The following is a 17,181-nucleotide window of genomic DNA, read 5'->3' as shown; positions in this document are numbered from 1 at the left end:
GCACCTTTATCTCTGTGAAGATGTCCATTTTAGTGCTTTATAAATACCTTTTCTTACTTAAAACCAGTGTACTACTATTTTAATAATAATAACAATAATTTTAGAATTATAAGTTATCTAGTATAGAGAGTAAATATTAACGAATTCCACATCTATATTTTGCCATCTCTTGAAAAAAATATCTTCCTTACTGATTTTCCATAGCAAAAATTTAAATAAGAGGGTAAAAATTTAATATTTTATGTTCCAAAGATTGCTTCTTAAGTATTTTCAATAGCCCATTTTAGCACTGCCTAGTACTTTGGACAACAGTTTAGGGAAATTTAGATGTGGTAGCCACATGGCACTTAATGGAGCAGGTAGTGCAGATCTAGATAATACTTACAGTTTCAGTAAGAACCTACAGTGCAAGCCAGGCATGATGGCACATGCCTTTAATCCCAGCATTTAGGAGGTAGAGATAAGCAGATCTTTGTGGGTCCACGGCCTGCCTTGTCTACAGAGTGTGTTTCAGGACAGTTAGGGCTACACAGAGAAACCTGGTTTCATTGCCCACTCCCCAACAACAATAATAAACCTGGAAGAAAAAAAGACAACAGAATCCATAGTGCCCTGAAAATTCATAAAATAAAAGCTATACAACTTAATTTATTTATTAATTCAAATTGGCATATAGTTGGTGTTTCTTTGAAGAAAACTTTTTTTTTTTTGAGACAGGGTTTCTCTATGTAGCCCTGGCTGTCCTGGAACTCACTCTGTAGACCAGGCTGGCCTCAAACTCAGAAATCCGCCTGCCTCTGCCTCCCAAGTGCTGGGATTAAAGACATGTGTCACCACCGCCTGGCTTGGAGAAAACTTTAAAAACAAATTTTTTCTAAGTCAAATTTGTAAAACATTGTTGCATCAATAAACTGGAATTCTCTATAACTAGGCTATATCTTTGCATAAAGAGAATTTCAGTAATAATCCCAAATTAAGAATTAATGTGTGGGGCTAGAGAGATGGCTCAGTAGTTAAGAACACTGACTGCTCTTCTGAAGGTCCTTAGTTCAAATCCCAGCAACCACATGGTGGCTTACAACCATCCATAATGAGATCTGACACCTTCTTCTAGAGTGTCTGAAGACAGCTACGGTGTACTTGCATATAATAAATAAGTAAATCTTAAAAAAAAAAAAAGAAGAATTAATGTGTATCTACCAGAGAATACAGTCATGCTTGGGTTTGAGTACATTTCTCAGGAAACATTTCTACTTCTCACAGTATGTCATAATTTTCAAGTATCCTGAGAGTGCTGTTTTGGAACTTAATACATAGTAATGGTTCATTTTGACCAAAGATAATTAGAAGAATAATTGATGTTTTCAGAATTATCCATGAAAATATGCAGAAAAACATACAGAATTTATTGGTTTCCTTTTGTGCTAAACTCTTCAGAGCCAGCAGTAAGTTTCATGTAAAACTGTTCAGGATTAAGTAATAATAAAATTATGGGTAATGTGTTCAAAGATCTTATATTTTTCCATTTTATATATTGTTTTTATTGAAATTTGAACTTCATATTTATAGTATTTAATATATAAAACTATCCAATTTAATAGTCTAAGAATGATTTTGATTGTTTTCATTGACTTATTAAACATTTTGAAAGTTAGTGTTCATTTTTGCAAACTATATGATCTTTTTATCTTTCAGGTATGGCTTTTCAAATATGCGCTATATTTCTTCACTGATTAGTGGTGTTGGTATTTTCATGATGGGCGCAGGACTCTCTTGGTATCATGGAATCATGGGATTACTTCATCCTCAACCAATGGAATCCCTTCTCTGGGTGATCCTCCTTTCCCCACTCTCACTTTGGAGTACTGTGACTTAGTGGAAGCCTTTGCCATATTGTATTACAGAACAGAAATAATTTGCCTCTTGGTTGTGTCACACAAGTTAGTTAGTTGCAGTTTTGTTTTACACATGAGTATTTATGATCTATGAATCTACATAATTGGGTGATTTTAGACGGTTAAGTATTTCATGTGTCAGGGTGTTTTGCCTGCATGAATGTCTGCACCACATGTTTGCCCGATGCAGGCAAAGGTAAGAGGATGCTGGCTGTCCTGACCTGGAATTACAGCAGGCTCTGAGCTGCCTCGTAGGTGTTGGGACTCAAACCCAGGGCCTCTGATAGAGCAGCCAGTGCTCCCAACTGCTGAGCCATCTCTTCTGCGCTTAATTTGGTGATGGTAAACCGGAGGCTCTCCATAGGTTTATTATTAAGCACATGCTCTTTAGTTAAATCTTGGGCAGTTTTACAGACTTTTCTAGAGCTACTATTTAACAACATAGAGAACTTCTTGTACTTCTAGTGCCAAGAGTAGCTTTATATTAGTAATTACAATTTCCAGTCACTTGTCATAAGTCGGAACTACATTTAATGTTAAAGCAAACAAAGTGTTTTTTGGTTTGTTTTTGTTTTTCCTTTCCATCAGGAAGGTCCTGCACTGGGGACCAGGAAAAGGAAGATGGTCACTTTCAGTTTTGTCACACCAAGGCTCTTCTGTTCAGCAGGCTAGGCTCAACACTGGGCAGGGAACATCAAACACTAACAGTAGTCTTCTCTGGCCTTTACAGATCTTTAAAAACTACCCGTTCTTCACTGACCCGCCTTAGAGAGCAGGCTGCTTTGCTGTTCTGACTTCTTGGAGACACAGACTAGGCCCCTGTATATGTTACAGGGGTTAATTCAGGCATGTGGCAAATGCCTCTTAGACATTTCAGAAGACCCCAGCTCAGGTCCCTATGCTAGGACCTACATATGAGACAGTTTACTTTCTGCGGGTACTGTGGCTTTTTCTCTTCTCTAACAGCCATCCTCAGTACCTTAGCTATAGCTTTATCAGACACAGTTTGCTCTACTCTTCAAACTCTTGGGTGCACTTATTCAGCCCAGCGAGCCATCTCAGCAGCTCAACACATTCATCATAGAAATGTGCACCTTCGGCCTCCTTGCTCTCCAACCTGTCTCCAGTACTGCTAGCTGTAAAGTCAGGGCGTGGTCTGATGGGGGTGGGGGAGAGAACCCTACCTCTTTCTACAGCCCACACAGATGAAATACTTTATTCTGCTATTAGAACTCCTAGAATGAGAGTGAACTTAGAACTTTTTTCCTGTTTTGGGTCATAGAATAGTATATAATCAGTCTTATTTTAACATTCCATTCCATAGTTATGTAATAACGAGTCAGTTAAACTAGTCTTATTTTGTTTTGTTGTTGTTTGGTTATTAAGGCAGTGTTTGCTTTGATACCCAAACTGGCCTTGAACCTTTAAATTCCAACCTTCCTCTTCTGCACTCCCTGTACTGGGATTACAGGCAAACACCACCATGTCTGGCCTAGTTTCCTACTTTGTTTTTAACCATAGTACCTTTAGTGTAGTGAAATGAACAAAACTTGCCTCTCCTGTTCTGAACTTGTTTATCAGCCCCTTTAGCACAGACCCTTGTTGTCCTAGCAGCATCTAATTTGAACAGCATCATTTAACAGGCCTGAGCAATTTTTGAAATTAGAGAGTAAACTGGTACATCTTAATTGTGTTCAAGTTTTACCATATCTTGTCTTTGAGTAAGTGATTCCATTGTAATGAATTAGCACTTTGTTAGCTAATGGAGTCAGTGGACTATAAACTTGCTTAATACATATTGCTTCAGGGTTCTTGACTAGGGGAACTTTTTTTTTTAATAGAAAAATTCTTTTCTTTTATTTTTTTGTTTAATTTAAAATAAATTTTTTTGGAGTCAGGAGGTTTTGAGACAAGGTTTCTCTGTGTAGCCCTAGTTGTCTTGAAACCCACTCTGTAGACCAGACAGGCCTTGACTCAGAGAGCTGCCTGCCTCTGCCTCCCAAGTGCTGGGATGACTATATCTGGCTTGTGTCCATATTTTTTTGTCCTCCTTTTTCCCAACAATACCCGTAGTATCTAGCTTGAATTAGGGCTTTTATTTCAACTCTACTGAATGTTACATATTTTACATATGAGCAGCTGTAATCCTTTAGTGAAATACGTGGTTCCTTATTTGTTTTAATGTTTGTTTTCCAGGCATATTGTATTTTAGCAGGCTCATTGGTGTCTGAAGGAGGTATGTACTGTGTATTTATTTTCAGTCTAGTGATACATATGCAACAGCACATTCATTACTGTTTGCCAGTCTGTTCATTTGTACTGTGGAGTTAGGAGCCTAAGCTCAGTCTGCTTTTCTAGTAGATCCGAACTCCAGTCTTCGGAATCACAGTGCTCCGGCCTCCCACGTCATCTCTTCAGTTCCTCATTCATTTTTAAAATTAATATAATTTCTTATTGGCATGTTGTAGTTGTACATATTTATGTGATTTTCCTCCAAGTGTTGGGGGATCAAAGTGACCGTGCTTACTGGTTGCCTGCCCAGCAGCGGTATCTCGGGTGACACAGGTTTCTGCCGTAGTCGTTATGGTTAACTATTATCATTGTGCAGTAGGAGAGCCATTTGTTATAATAGTTACCTTGAGTCACGGTGACTGGTAATGCAGAGCCTTTCTTATTGCCAACTGTGTGCTAATGTGGTGTGCTTATTCATTTGTCTTTGAAATGCTGTCTTTATAGTTTGGAGACACAAAGTTTCTTCCTGCTGATAGGATGCTTTTCTTTCAGCAACACTTCTGGTTGCCATAAATGAACTTCGCAGGAGCGCCCAGGCCAAGGGAACATCATTTTATAAGTATGGTATGTCATTTAGAACCGGATACTTACTCTGTTTATCTGTTTAAAATACTTGGTGCTGTTGCTTTGTGACTGACAGACGGTCTCAAGCATGCCTCGCTGTCTTCTCTGTGTGGCTCTCGCCAGACAGATCAGCTCTGTCAGAAAGAGAACGTTGAACACAGGAATGTCTTCTCTCTGGACTTAAGTGAGCTGTCGTATTCCTGCATATACCTGAATGATTTGGAAAGACTATATAAGTTATCAGCACTTAAGATAAAAAAAAAATAGGGTTTTAAAAGTATGGTCTCTCATACATTCTCGTGTAGCAAATGGGTACTTATTGAAATGGCTTCTAATGGGTCAAATTAAGATTTCAGAAGTTTTCTTTTTTTGTCTATTGCCCCAATGATTAAGTCATGGAAAGTCGTGATCCAAGTACAAATGTTATTCTATTGGAGGACACTGCGGCTGTCTTAGGAGTGATTATAGCGGCTACCTGCATGGGCCTTACCTCAATAACAGGTAAATATGTCTTAAAGTACACATAATGTTCTTCTGCTGCCTAATTCTCTAATATATGGGAAGTTGGTCATATCACCCAATAATTTTAAGCCAATAGATTATTAAATATTAATTCCATACTAATTTTTTATTTATTTGTATGGAACCTGCTATCACGTTTAGTGAAATAAGCCTGGTTCAGGCAAATACTGCCTATTTTCTTTTATCTACAGAATCTAGGGGTGTGTGTGCGCGCGCGCGCGCGCGTGTGTGTGTGTGTGTGTGTGTGTGTATGTGTGTGTGTGCGCGTGAGTGCGTGTGTATGTGTGTGTGTGTATATTGTTGTTGTTGAAAGTAGGAAAGTTAGCTGAGGGGAAGAGCTATTAAAGGAGAAGGAAGTAGAGGAGAGAAGGTAACCGAGCTCCTGTGACTTGAAGACAAAGGGGAGGCTGCTCTTCAGGAGGGAGGGCCCGGCAGGCAGGCAGGCAGGCAGGTGCCTAAGGAGTGCTGTGGTGGGTGGGTAGGTGTGAAGATTTACTTCCTAATCTAACTTTGAAATTTAATGGTAAAATATTTGTCAGTAAAAGTATGCAGATTTTTCTGGGTTAGGGTTCATATCTCTAGTTGAGAAGTATTGTAAAGCATTAGTAGATTATTTTAAATCTTGGTAGTGGTGAGTCAAAGCTGTGGTCCTCTGAACTCTTAGCCCCTTGCCTATGACAATAAGACTGATATTTACTAGTTAATGTCACAGGTCGTTAAGCTAGTGTAAAGACTTTAATAAATATGTATTGGAGCTCCAGTCTTCCTGCTCCTGATACCAGGTATTAATGTTCATATACATTACTTTTCAAGTTCTTTCCTGCTCATTTGGTAGCTAGTTAAGTCTGTTGAGGACCAAAAGGTAATTTGGGACAGAAAGTTCATTTTGTTTTTTAAAATGAGAGCCCCTTGAGTTCATTCAGCTTGTGATGTCAGATTCTCCTAGGGTCTCCCCACTCCCTGCCTTCTCTCTTAGTAGAATCACTTTCAGTGAGCTGTGGCAGCATTCTCCAGTGTTGACTGTGACCAGAAGTCGTTATCAGAAAATAGCAGTTGATGGTCTGGCTGACCTTTGCCCTGCTATTCGTCATAAATTGTTAATGAGTAATTCTCTCTCTCTCGAGAAGGGGTTCTTGACTCTCTAGGCCAGGGTGACCTTGAACTCAGAAGAGACAGGTCTGCCTCTGCCTCCTGAGTGTTAGGATCAAAGGCTGTGCTGCTGCTCCTGTTTTAAGCGTTACATAGGGCTATTGAGCTATCTCAGCAGTTAGGGGCACTTAGGGCTGAGGCTGATGACCTGAGTTCGATCCCTAAGACCTATGTAGTAGAAAAAAGAACCAAGCTCCCTCCCCCAGTAGTCTCTTGAGCTCCATTTGTATGCTGTGATGTGCATACATGAGCGCACACACACAAACACTAAAGTGGTTTGATTTTGTTTTCTAAGAAAAATTTTTCTTGAGGTAGGATTTCACCATGTAGCCCTGGCTAGCCTAGAGCTTCCAATGGAGGCTCAGCTGGCCTCAGGCTCACAGAGCTCGACCCACCTCTTTTCCTAAATGCTGAGGTTAAGGGCATACACCAGTATGTCCCAGCTAACTCTGTTTTGTAGAACAAGAAAGCTATTAGCAGTCATTTAGAAAAGAAATAACTAAAGGAACCAGAAATGAATTTCAAATATCCTTGTTTTCTCTCTAAGGCTCACTGAAGTAATAGAAAATGTTTTGGTTTCTTCCGGGATTCTTCTAGGGAATCCATTGTATGACAGCCTGGGCTCCTTGGGTGTGGGCACCTTACTCGGTGTGGTCTCGGCATTCCTCATCTACACTAACACAGAAGCACTCCTGGGACGGTCCATCCAGCCAGAGCAAGTGCAGCGACTGACTGAACTCCTGGAGAACGACCCATCAGTAAGGTCAGCCCTGACTAGTGATGTCCTTTGGGTGACACACACACATACATACACACACACACAGACACACACATATACACACACACACACACACACACACACAAACTTCTAAGGGGTTCCCTACATACACGTTTTCAATCTGTGTACCTTATGGATAAGTCATAGATGCTTTAATGAAGATAGGCATGGTTGAGTACACTTGTCTTTTTAAAGCTTCCAAAACCGTGGACCAAAACCAAATCTTTCCTCCTCAAGTTGTTATCTTTGATATTTTGCTACAATGATGAAAACTAATAAATATGATTATCTCTTCAAACTTTAAAATAGGAAGATCTTCAGTCTATTCTTTGGTTTGGTTTTACACTGTTTCTGTTGCTGTAACAGGATGCCAGAGAGCAGAGAATTTCTAAAGACAAAAAGGTTTATTTAGCTTACAGTTCTGACAGCAGGAAGGTTCACAGTGCAGCAGAGCTTTGTATCTGTAGGTAGAAGGACATAAGGAACAGCTGCCTCAAATGGAAGTAGCCACTGCCTAAGTGTTAAGCAAAGGAAGACAGATCCCAGCGCCTTGTGAGGACAGAATGCAGACAGATGAATAAATGAGACAGCATCTTGCTAGGCTGGACAGACTTTATTTTTAACTTGATTGTCTTATAAGTTTATAGCCACTGAGTTGTTTATTCTCTGTCATCTCAGAGAGTTGATAAGGTTTCTTCGTGTGGATTAGGAATCCTGGACTCAGGCCGTTGCTCGAGGTCATTCAGGAATTAGAACTCATTCTGATAGCACAGAGAGTCTTTCTTAAGGTGGCATTCCAACACAACTCCATTTCCAGGACCCTGGCTTTATTTCTCATGTTGTCTATAAAGGAAATAAGTTGGACAGATTGCAGATAGAGCTTTCTCAGTTCTTCCTGGGGAAGCTTTGCTCCGTGGGAGTTAGAGCTAGGAGAAAGCAGAGCAGTAGACGCATCATCTGCTGTGCTTCCGGGATGCTGAGAAGTGCTGTCAGCTCCTGGCTGGAGGTGGGCGTGCAATGGAGTGTGGCCCTGGTCTGCCTTGCACTAGCAGGCACTAGGAGTGATCCTGAGGAAATCACTTCCATACATGCAGGTCTGCCTTGCATTTTGTTTTAATCAGAGCCCTTCGTTGAGTGGCTTCCTTCCCATCTGCTGTGCTGAGCATGTGCTCTGTTACCATTGCCCTCATCAGTCCCGTGGACCAGTTTTATTCTAACAGTAGCTACAGGCTGTGTAGAGACGCCCCATGCCAGCCAGCACAGGAGCCACAGTAGCTACACCTGTTCACTTGTGGTGTAGCTTGTTTGCCTTGTGGTGTGTAGGCCTGGTTAAAGCCTCATCACCACAGAGGAAGACAGATGGTAGGAAGGAAAGTTATTTGCACACTCAAAAAAAACTGGTATCAACAAAAATTATGATTTCATAAATGTTGAGAAATTGGTAAGTGGGTAGATTATGGGCATTTATAAAATTAACTAGATAATATTTTAGAAAAGCACTTTAGAATTAGTAATACAAGTTTTACAATTCACATATATGTAAACAGTATTTATTATGCTTATACTTCTGAATGGCATTGCACATAGAACCCGAGACATATGATCTGCCTTAGAAAGTGAGGAGCTTAGCAGTACCTGCTGCGCTGCTGGGGAAGCTGGGTCTCTGCCGAAAGGACGGATGCGTACACTTAGACTGACATGCAGTGTTCCTCACTCATCACAGGGCAATCCATGATGTTAAAGCCACGGATCTGGGACTAGGGAAAGTCAGATTTAAGGCAGAAGTTGATTTTGATGGACGAGTTGTTACAAGATCATATTTGGAAAAGCAAGATTTTGACCAAATGATGCAAGTAAGTCTGTGCATTCATTATTTTCTTTTGCAGCACACAGCTATAAAGGCTTTTTTGTCTTTGTGGTCTTATAGTCACTTCAGCTATGAGCTTCTTACTTCCCAGGCCCAAGTCTGATAGAGAACTTCGCATTTATAGTCAGTCAGCAGAGACAGCCAAAAGAACAAACTTAGTCATTAAGTTGTTAGTACTTGTTACATGTTTTATGTAATTTTCTCTCAACAGCCCTGCATGGTGACAAAGTAACACTTACAGTCTAACATACAGGCAAACTTAGACAACAGAATAATTAGCCTGTCAAGATTTTAGGACTATCTACATGAAGTCACATGATTCTGACCTTTGACTCCAGACCCATGCTCTCTTATTAAGAGTGTAACAGTATACCCATCCACTCACTGTTTTATTTTCTATGGATTAAGTTACCAGAATCAAAAAACAGTAAGTAGAAAATTCTAGAAATAAGCTTAAACTTTAAATTGCCTTTCTGAACATCTGTTAGTTCCCAGGACATGAATTATCTCTTCCCCTAGCATCCAGGCTGTTTGTGCTACCCAAGCTGAGCTGGCAGGGCAGGGGACAGGAGTGTTCACAAAACTTGCATTGCAACTATATTATTGCAGGTGCATTTTATTATTGTTAATCTTCTGTGCCTAATTAATTGATTCAAATTTATTAATTACTTATAATAATTAATTAATTATTTATAAGTACTTTTTTTTGTATATGAACAAAAAAAAAAGGTAGTGGAGAGCTGACTCAGCAGTTAAGAGCACTGGCTGCTCTTCCAGAGGACCGGGGTTCAAATCCCAGCAACCACACGGTAGCTCACACTGTCTGTAACTCCAGCTTTAGGAGAGTGATACCTTCACACAGACATGCATGGAGGCAAAATACCAATGCACATAATGAAGTAACTTAAAAATAATAAGATTATTGTGCGGTTTTAGCAACCTCTGGACCTTTTATCAAAGATGAAAGGGAAATGCCGTGATTTAAGAAATAATTTATAGAAGCCAGCAGTAACAGAACAAATGTTACCATTTGGCTTTGTCAAATCTTAACATTTTCTACGAAGGTTGAGTATCCTTGTAGAAAATACCAGGGATCATATTTCTGATTTTCCAAATTCTTTTTTAAAAATATTTGCATACATTGAGTGTCAAAGTCAATAATTCAGAAGTCAAAGGTTTAGTATTTTGGCTTCATTGTAGTTTTTTCTTTGCTTGAGATATGGTGAAGGCTAGGCTGGCCTTGTGTGGCCACTGTTACCTCAGGATAAATGAACTTCTGAAGCTTCTGCTCCCTCTGCCTAGTGCTGGGGCTGCAGGCTGCCATCATGCCTGGGTGCGTGGTGGAACTGAGTGCGGGTTCCATGCAGACATGCAGACCCCCATCATGGAACCACATCCCTGCAACCTTTCAGACTGTGACGTCATTGCTCACAGACTTGAAGACTTCAGACCACAACTTAGGGTTTTCAGCTTAGGGGCATCCATCTTGCATGTGCTTGTATAAGATCTTTACAGAAATGACAGAAACAGGCTCAGTTTTTGCTAAGTCTCATTTTCACCCCCAGAGTTAACTCATATGCTGAATTTGATACCAGTCCCTTCCACTCTGAGTTTTAGACTACATGGTTTTAGTGTACTATATTACACTTTGAATGTTCCGCAGTATATGGTATGAATGTATGATGTATAGATATAAATGGTTTTCTTTTGTGTGACTGTGCACAGCTCCCTAACAGCTGTCTACGATCCTTGCCAGTTTATCTGGTTTAGGATCATTGGATCATTTACCATCACTACTACTGCAGTCTATGAATGTGAAATAATATAATTCACATATCCTGTTTCTAATGGAGATTGATATTGTTTTCCATGTTAAAATGTGAAAGATAGTGCTACAAGCTAGCTGTGGTAGCACGAATCCGTAATCCTAGCATTCGGAAGGCTGGGGCAAAGGATCGTGATTTGGAGACATCTTGAGCTACATACTTCAATCCTATCTCAGAAGGAAAGAAGAAGTGAGGCCTGGAGGTGTTTCTTACCTGTTCCCGGGTCATATGTGAAAGTCTTCTGAGGGTGGGAAGGAAATGGTACAGAGAGCTAAACTGACAAAGGATGGAGACTACCAAATGCACACTCTTCATCTTCCATAGAGAATGACAAATTAACTTCCAAAGTATGTCCATTTCTTTCCCACAGCATTTTCTATCTGTTGCATCATTTGGTTTTTCAAGACTCACTGTGTAGTCTCACAAGTCTCACTATGTAGGGCTGGCTGGCCTGGAACTAGCTATGCAGACTAGGAGGGCTCTAACTCAGAGAGACCATAGGCATGCCCACTGTATCCAGAGACCTCGAGTGCCCCATCCTCCTATCTTTACCTCCAGAGCTGAGGTCCCCTGGGACTATGCTCTTCTATGCTATTTATCTCATGCCAAAAACAAACAAACAAACAAAAACAAAACAAAAAAACCAAAAAATAAACAAACAAAAAAACCTTTCAATCTGTTTTGAATTGTTTGCTTCTTAGACTGAAGTAGAAGTTAGCTATTTGTCTCGTCATAGGCAATCATTGTCCTAGCAGTACTTGGTAAAGGTCTGCCTTTACCGTTAGTTCACAGTGCTCACTCTGCCTAGCATTCGTCCTGAGTTGTTTAGAAACGAGTGATTCAGTGCCTTGACCTAAAGTTTTTATTTTCATTAGTCTTAATGGTGCAACAGATGATGTGTACGCCACTGTGACTTTAATTCTGCTTTCCTGCTTTTGTTTTCTTTATAGGAAATTCAAGAGGTGAAAACTCCTGAACAGTTAGAAGCCTTTATGCTTAAACATGGAGAAAATATTATTGACACTCTAGGAGCTGAAGTAGACAGGCTTGAGAAAGAGTTGAAGGTAAGATCTATTTGTCAAGAAATTGTTCTCTGCTAACTGTTTTGGAATCCCGATTGCGTGTAGGCACCGTGCTAAGTCTGTCAGATGTACAAACATGTACTTTCTTTTACCCCATAACAACTTCACAGACAGGATTGGATGGACTCATAAAGTTATTAATCAGTAGAGAATAATGGTTTGAACCTCTTATATTTTTATCACTGTTCTTCCTATTGGTTATCTAAGATAGTAAAAAGTATTTTGTCTTTCAATAGAAAATATTTTAATTTAGGGTAGTGGTGATGCACGCCTTTAATCTCAACACTTTGGAGGTAGAGGCAGGTGGATCTCTGTGAGTTAGAGGCCAGCCTGGTTGGTCTGCAGAGTGATTTCCAGGACAGCTAGGGCAACACAGAGAAACTGTATCTCACAAATTAAAAAACAAAACAAAACACTCAAGAAAACATCCCACTTTAGTCAGAGAATTAGAAAACTTAGGCTATGGTACTGAATATGCCCTCACATTATTCTATGCTTGCTGTTTAGTGAGAGGTGAGTCCACTGTATTAGCTATTACTGGTAGTATTGCTTCATATATTAAAAGAAAAAAGAATTATTTTTACTTTACATATATGGGTGTTTTGCCTACATATGTATATGTTTGTGTACCACATATGGACAGTATCTGAAGAAGCCACTGGATCCTCTGGTACTTGGTAAAGACAATTGTGAGCTACTGTGTGGCTTCTTGGAACTGAACCTCAGTCCCTTGTAAGTGCTCTTAATTATTGAGCTACCTCTCCAGTCACTTACTTCACGATTTTTACAAAACATGGAAAGTATTAGCTGTAGCTGGCTTACAGATAGCTAGATCTCCTTATATGTCTCTATGTCCAGTCTGTGATGCTTTTGATAGGTTTGATTAAAGAATAAGAAATGAGTATTATTCCTCTAACTCTTCTGGCTAACCTGAGTTAAAAAAAAAACACTTAAGTTTGTTTGTTTGTTTGTTTGTTTGTTTGTTTTTAAATATCACTTCATTGTAAAGAACATTCAAATAGTTGATCGCATGATATGGGCCTTTTATCCCAGCAGAGATAGGTAGATCCCAGCCTAGTCTACACAGTGATTTTTGGGGCAACCAGGGTTATGTAGAGAGACCCTGTCTCGAACAAACAAACAAAAACCCAACATGTAAGCCACTCAAACAAGCACTTGCCCAGGCCAAGTCTATGACTCTCAGTGAACATTGGTGTGATTACAGTTGGCGTTCAGTTCCAAAGCTGTGGTTGCTCACTATCATTTACATTTTAGTTGTATGTGTATGCATGTGGGGAAGGGGGAGGGGTGCTAAGAATAGATTCATTTTATTTATTTTTATTTTTAAAGATTTATTTATTATTATATGTAAGTATACTGTAACTGTCTTCAGACACACCAGAAGAGGGCATCAGATCCCATTACAGATGGTTGTGAGCCTCCATGTGGTTGCTGGGATTTGAACTCAGAACCTTCAGAAGAGCAGTCACTGCTCTTAACTGCTGAGCCATCTCTCCAGCCCCCAGACTCATTTTAAAAACTTAATCTCTACTTCTTTTTAGCACAGACTTGTCCTAGACCGAATTGACTACTAAACTATATCAAGCAGTGCTAGAAACATGTTAGTTCAGATTGGCATTGTTTTGCAGTGATTTTCTTTTGACTATGAAAACGGACATTATGATTTTAAGTGCTTCCATGCTTGACATACACAAGAATCATAAAGCATCTTTGTATTAATACATGAACGGCTCAGGGAGGCAGGGCTGCTTCCTGTGTCATTTATAGTATACTCATGTTGATCTTTTTTTCCTATGCATAGATTCTGCTTGCTAGTATAACAAATGTTTTTAGTTGCTCCAGTCCAGTGATCAGAAAGAATTGGGGTGGGGGCGGGGCAGGTTTTGTTTAGCTGTGAATAATGTGGAAATAATTTTCTTTCCAGAAACGAAATCCTGAAGTTCGACATGTAGATCTTGAGATCCTATAGATAGGATGAGTCGCTTGGGACGTGGAGATGTCTTCCTCCCCACTGGAGGGTCAGTGACTGCAGAAGCTGAGCCTTCCCGACAGATGAGATGTGTTCTCCACGTGCTGAGCAGCTGAACGGGCCGTAGGACTCAGACTCTCCTCTAATCATGTCTTTGTGCTTCTGTAGGGACATCGGCTTAGGTCGCCCACAGTCTCTCCTTTCAGCCAGTCTGTGTTAAACCATGGAATCATGTTTTCCTTCTTAACATGGTACGACGTGTCCCTGTGGACTTGAAGCATAAGTCACAACTGAAACATTTGGTCCACCGAAGTTCTAATCTCAAGTCTTCTGGCTAAACCTCACTGTGTGGCATTTAAACAGTCACTGTGTTTTGAGGGCTGTCTTTCCTGCTCAGTCAGGAAAGTGCTTCTGTATACTTTGTGGTTTTGACACGAACACTGAGAGGTGCACTCTCCTAATGTCATTATCCAGAAGCAGACGTTCATTCCGGAAGCAGCACACTTACTGAATGGAGGGAAGACAGTTCTGCAGCTTTCAGATCATAGTAGTTGCCACTTTGTAAAACTTCTCTCTCTTACCTTTTCCTTATTTGGTTTAATTTTTGTAATGTTAAAGACATAATCCTAGATGTATGACTTTTTTAAAACTGGCTTCAGTGCCATAGTGTTTATTTACTGGAAATAATGCATTTGTAAATGTTTTACCATTCTGTAATATGGACTAGAAATATTTATAATTTTGCGGGCAGGGTAACATTTTGTTTTTAATTTATTTAAGAGAAGGCACTACTTGTGTAAATGTGAACTGTGGGATTCCTTTTGCGTTGAGAGAGAAGTAAATCTCTTACCCTGAAGTGTGGGCTGTGGTTTGTGTGCTTTCAGAGCCGATGGTGCGTCTGATGTCCTGCAGGTCAGATGGGCGTTAGCATGGCGTAGTGGCTGTAACCGTGAAAGCTCGGAGGAGCTTGCTGGCGACAGTGAGGTGCGGAGGGGAAGGACATTCAGTTTACTAAATAACTGACGACTCTGAACAGCTGCAGCTGTCTCCCCAAACAGCTCATGGGCTGGGCTGGGCGGGAGTGGCGGCTGCCCTGCTGGGGGGCGTGCTGGGCGCACAGCCCTCACACCCCAGGACGTTCTGAAACGGAAGTTCATGTATTGTAGAAAACTGTAACGTGGAAACAGAAAATAAATTTCCCATTAAAGGATTTGTTAAGGTAGTTTTCAGTCCAGGACTGACACTTGGTGGAAAACATGGGAATGTGTAATGTGCTTGTGCTCTAAGGGGGCGTGTTTGTCCTCTGTCCATGTTTGAGTAGGTAGGGCCTCTGTGGAGGTCAGGCTGGCCTGGAACTCACGGCACAGAGCCTAGGCTCTCTGGAGATAGGAAATTGGGGCCAGCCGGATAGGTCACTGGGTACGAGTATTGGCCCCCAAGCCTTCCAACCTGAACTCAATCTCCGGGATCCACATGTGGATACAGAAGACTGATGGCTCCACCTGAGTGGTGTGGGGTTCCCCCCCAAATATGTCATAACGTTTAACTTTCTTTTCAAGAAATAAAAGTGTTGAGCTGTAGCAGAGCTCACTAGTGAAGTATTTGCCTGATATGTGCAGTCTGGGCTTGATCCACAGCCAGTATCAGTTTTCTAGTGTGCATAAGTGATACCTAGAACTTACTTCTCTTTTCTTAGAGGTTCAGATCCCTCACTTCCTAATAACTCTGTTGACCTATGGTGACTCACTTCTCGGTTTCTGGTTCTGCCTGGCCCTTCCTGCTTACCGTTCATCACTCCCTGTCTTTGGTGTATGGGAAAGAGCTAGCTGTATCCAGTGAAGTTAGGAAAACTCTTGACATTTTCACATAATTGGATAACGATAATTAAATCCCCCAACAGATGTCCAGAAGTTATTCCAAACAGCATATTTTTCTTTAGGACCTAAAGAAGTGCTTGCCTGTGAAGCACAAGCGGCTTGACCTGAATTCCTCAGGGCGTGTGTAAGGCTGGGTGTGCTTCTACAGGTCTGCAATCCCAGGGCTCTTGTGAGGTGGGAGGCAGACACAGCAGAGTCCTAGACGCTCAAAGGCAGGCTGACTTGATGTGCACAGAGGTCAGAGGTGATCAGCAAAGTGACTGTTTCAAGGTGGACTGCAAGGGCCGAGATTGACCTTTGACTCCCTTTCCATACATATTTGTACACTATACTCATGTGTACACTATACCCATATGCACATACATATACAAAAAAGACCAGTTCCTCATATTTATTTGAATTTTTGAATCTGATTTGGGTTAGACATATAACCTTAAAGAATAATTGGGGAAAGTATGTCTTTCTAGTTCTTATATATTAGACTTTATATAAGTTTGGCATAAAAGGGTGCAGTGTGTCTAGAAGTATGTGTGAAACTAGGAAATAAATGGCCACATTTTTTTTTCCTCTGAACTTAAGCCAAATTACAATTTTAAAACCAGAGCCAAAGAGATGGATTAGATAAGTGCAGTCACTTGCTGCCAAGCCAGAGGACCTGAGTTGAGTCTCTGGGACACAGGTTCATGTGGTTAAATGCTATGGACCAAAACAAGACTTAGATAAATAATTAAGGAAAACCAAAGATAAGAATTTTCTTTAAATTTTCTAGTTTTCTTTAAAACTAGACCTTAGTTTTAAAGAAAAAGGTATTAATTATCCAGGTTTTAAATTTCTTTTAAAAAAATTACAATCTGCCAGCACACCGTCAATCCCAGCACTTGGGAGGCAAGAGTAGGTGGATTCTCTTGAGTTTGAGGCCAACCTGGTCTACAGGGCAAGTTCCAGGCTACCCAGAACCACCCAGAACAACCCTGTCTGGAAAAACCAAAGCCAGAAAAACGATTAGTTTTTTGATGGTGTGTGTGAGAACAGGTACATGCTTGTGGGCGTCCGGACAACTTTGCACGAGTCCAGAGCTGCTCCTCCCTGGCCCTGTCGTTTCTGAAGCATTGTAATACCCTTAAAGATTATGTTCACGCCTAACACAATTTGTCATTCATTATCCTTGTTACAGGTAAATGTTTTCTTGGTTGTACAAAATCCAATAGTGATAATGAGCATATGATTAGGATATAGCTTGTGTTTACTAAAACACAATTGCTACGTATGCAAGCTGTCCCTGCCCCATCGCCCAGTAGTAGACTGAGATTACGTACTTGAGCCCCCCCCCCCATCACTT

The 17,181-nt window shown here is 40.6% G+C and overlaps 1 protein-coding gene across 2 annotated transcripts in view; it reads left to right on the top strand.

The window, feature by feature from the left end:
- Positions 1 to 14,821, top strand: part of Slc30a9 (solute carrier family 30 member 9) — a 49,812-nt gene extending 34,991 nt beyond the window's left edge. For both annotated transcript variants that reach the window (XM_052198008.1, XM_052198009.1), the window contains exons 11-18: positions 1,696 to 1,831; positions 4,092 to 4,131; positions 4,680 to 4,751; positions 5,145 to 5,252; positions 7,020 to 7,185; positions 8,924 to 9,053; positions 11,844 to 11,957; positions 13,921 to 14,821. In XM_052198008.1, coding sequence (XP_052053968.1) covers positions 1,696 to 1,831; positions 4,092 to 4,131; positions 4,680 to 4,751; positions 5,145 to 5,252; positions 7,020 to 7,185; positions 8,924 to 9,053; positions 11,844 to 11,957; positions 13,921 to 13,965 — 811 coding nt within the window. In that variant the 3' untranslated portion in view covers positions 13,966 to 14,821. The remainder of the gene's footprint in view (positions 1 to 1,695; positions 1,832 to 4,091; positions 4,132 to 4,679; positions 4,752 to 5,144; positions 5,253 to 7,019; positions 7,186 to 8,923; positions 9,054 to 11,843; positions 11,958 to 13,920) is intronic.
- The last annotated feature ends 2,360 nt before the right edge of the window (positions 14,822 to 17,181 follow it).

Source organism: Apodemus sylvaticus, chromosome 11 (assembly GCF_947179515.1).
Source record: "Apodemus sylvaticus chromosome 11, mApoSyl1.1, whole genome shotgun sequence".
Classification (NCBI taxonomy): Eukaryota; Metazoa; Chordata; class Mammalia; order Rodentia; family Muridae; genus Apodemus; species Apodemus sylvaticus.
Note: the sequence above shows the minus strand (reverse complement) of the source record. Positions and strands in the feature narration are given on the sequence as shown.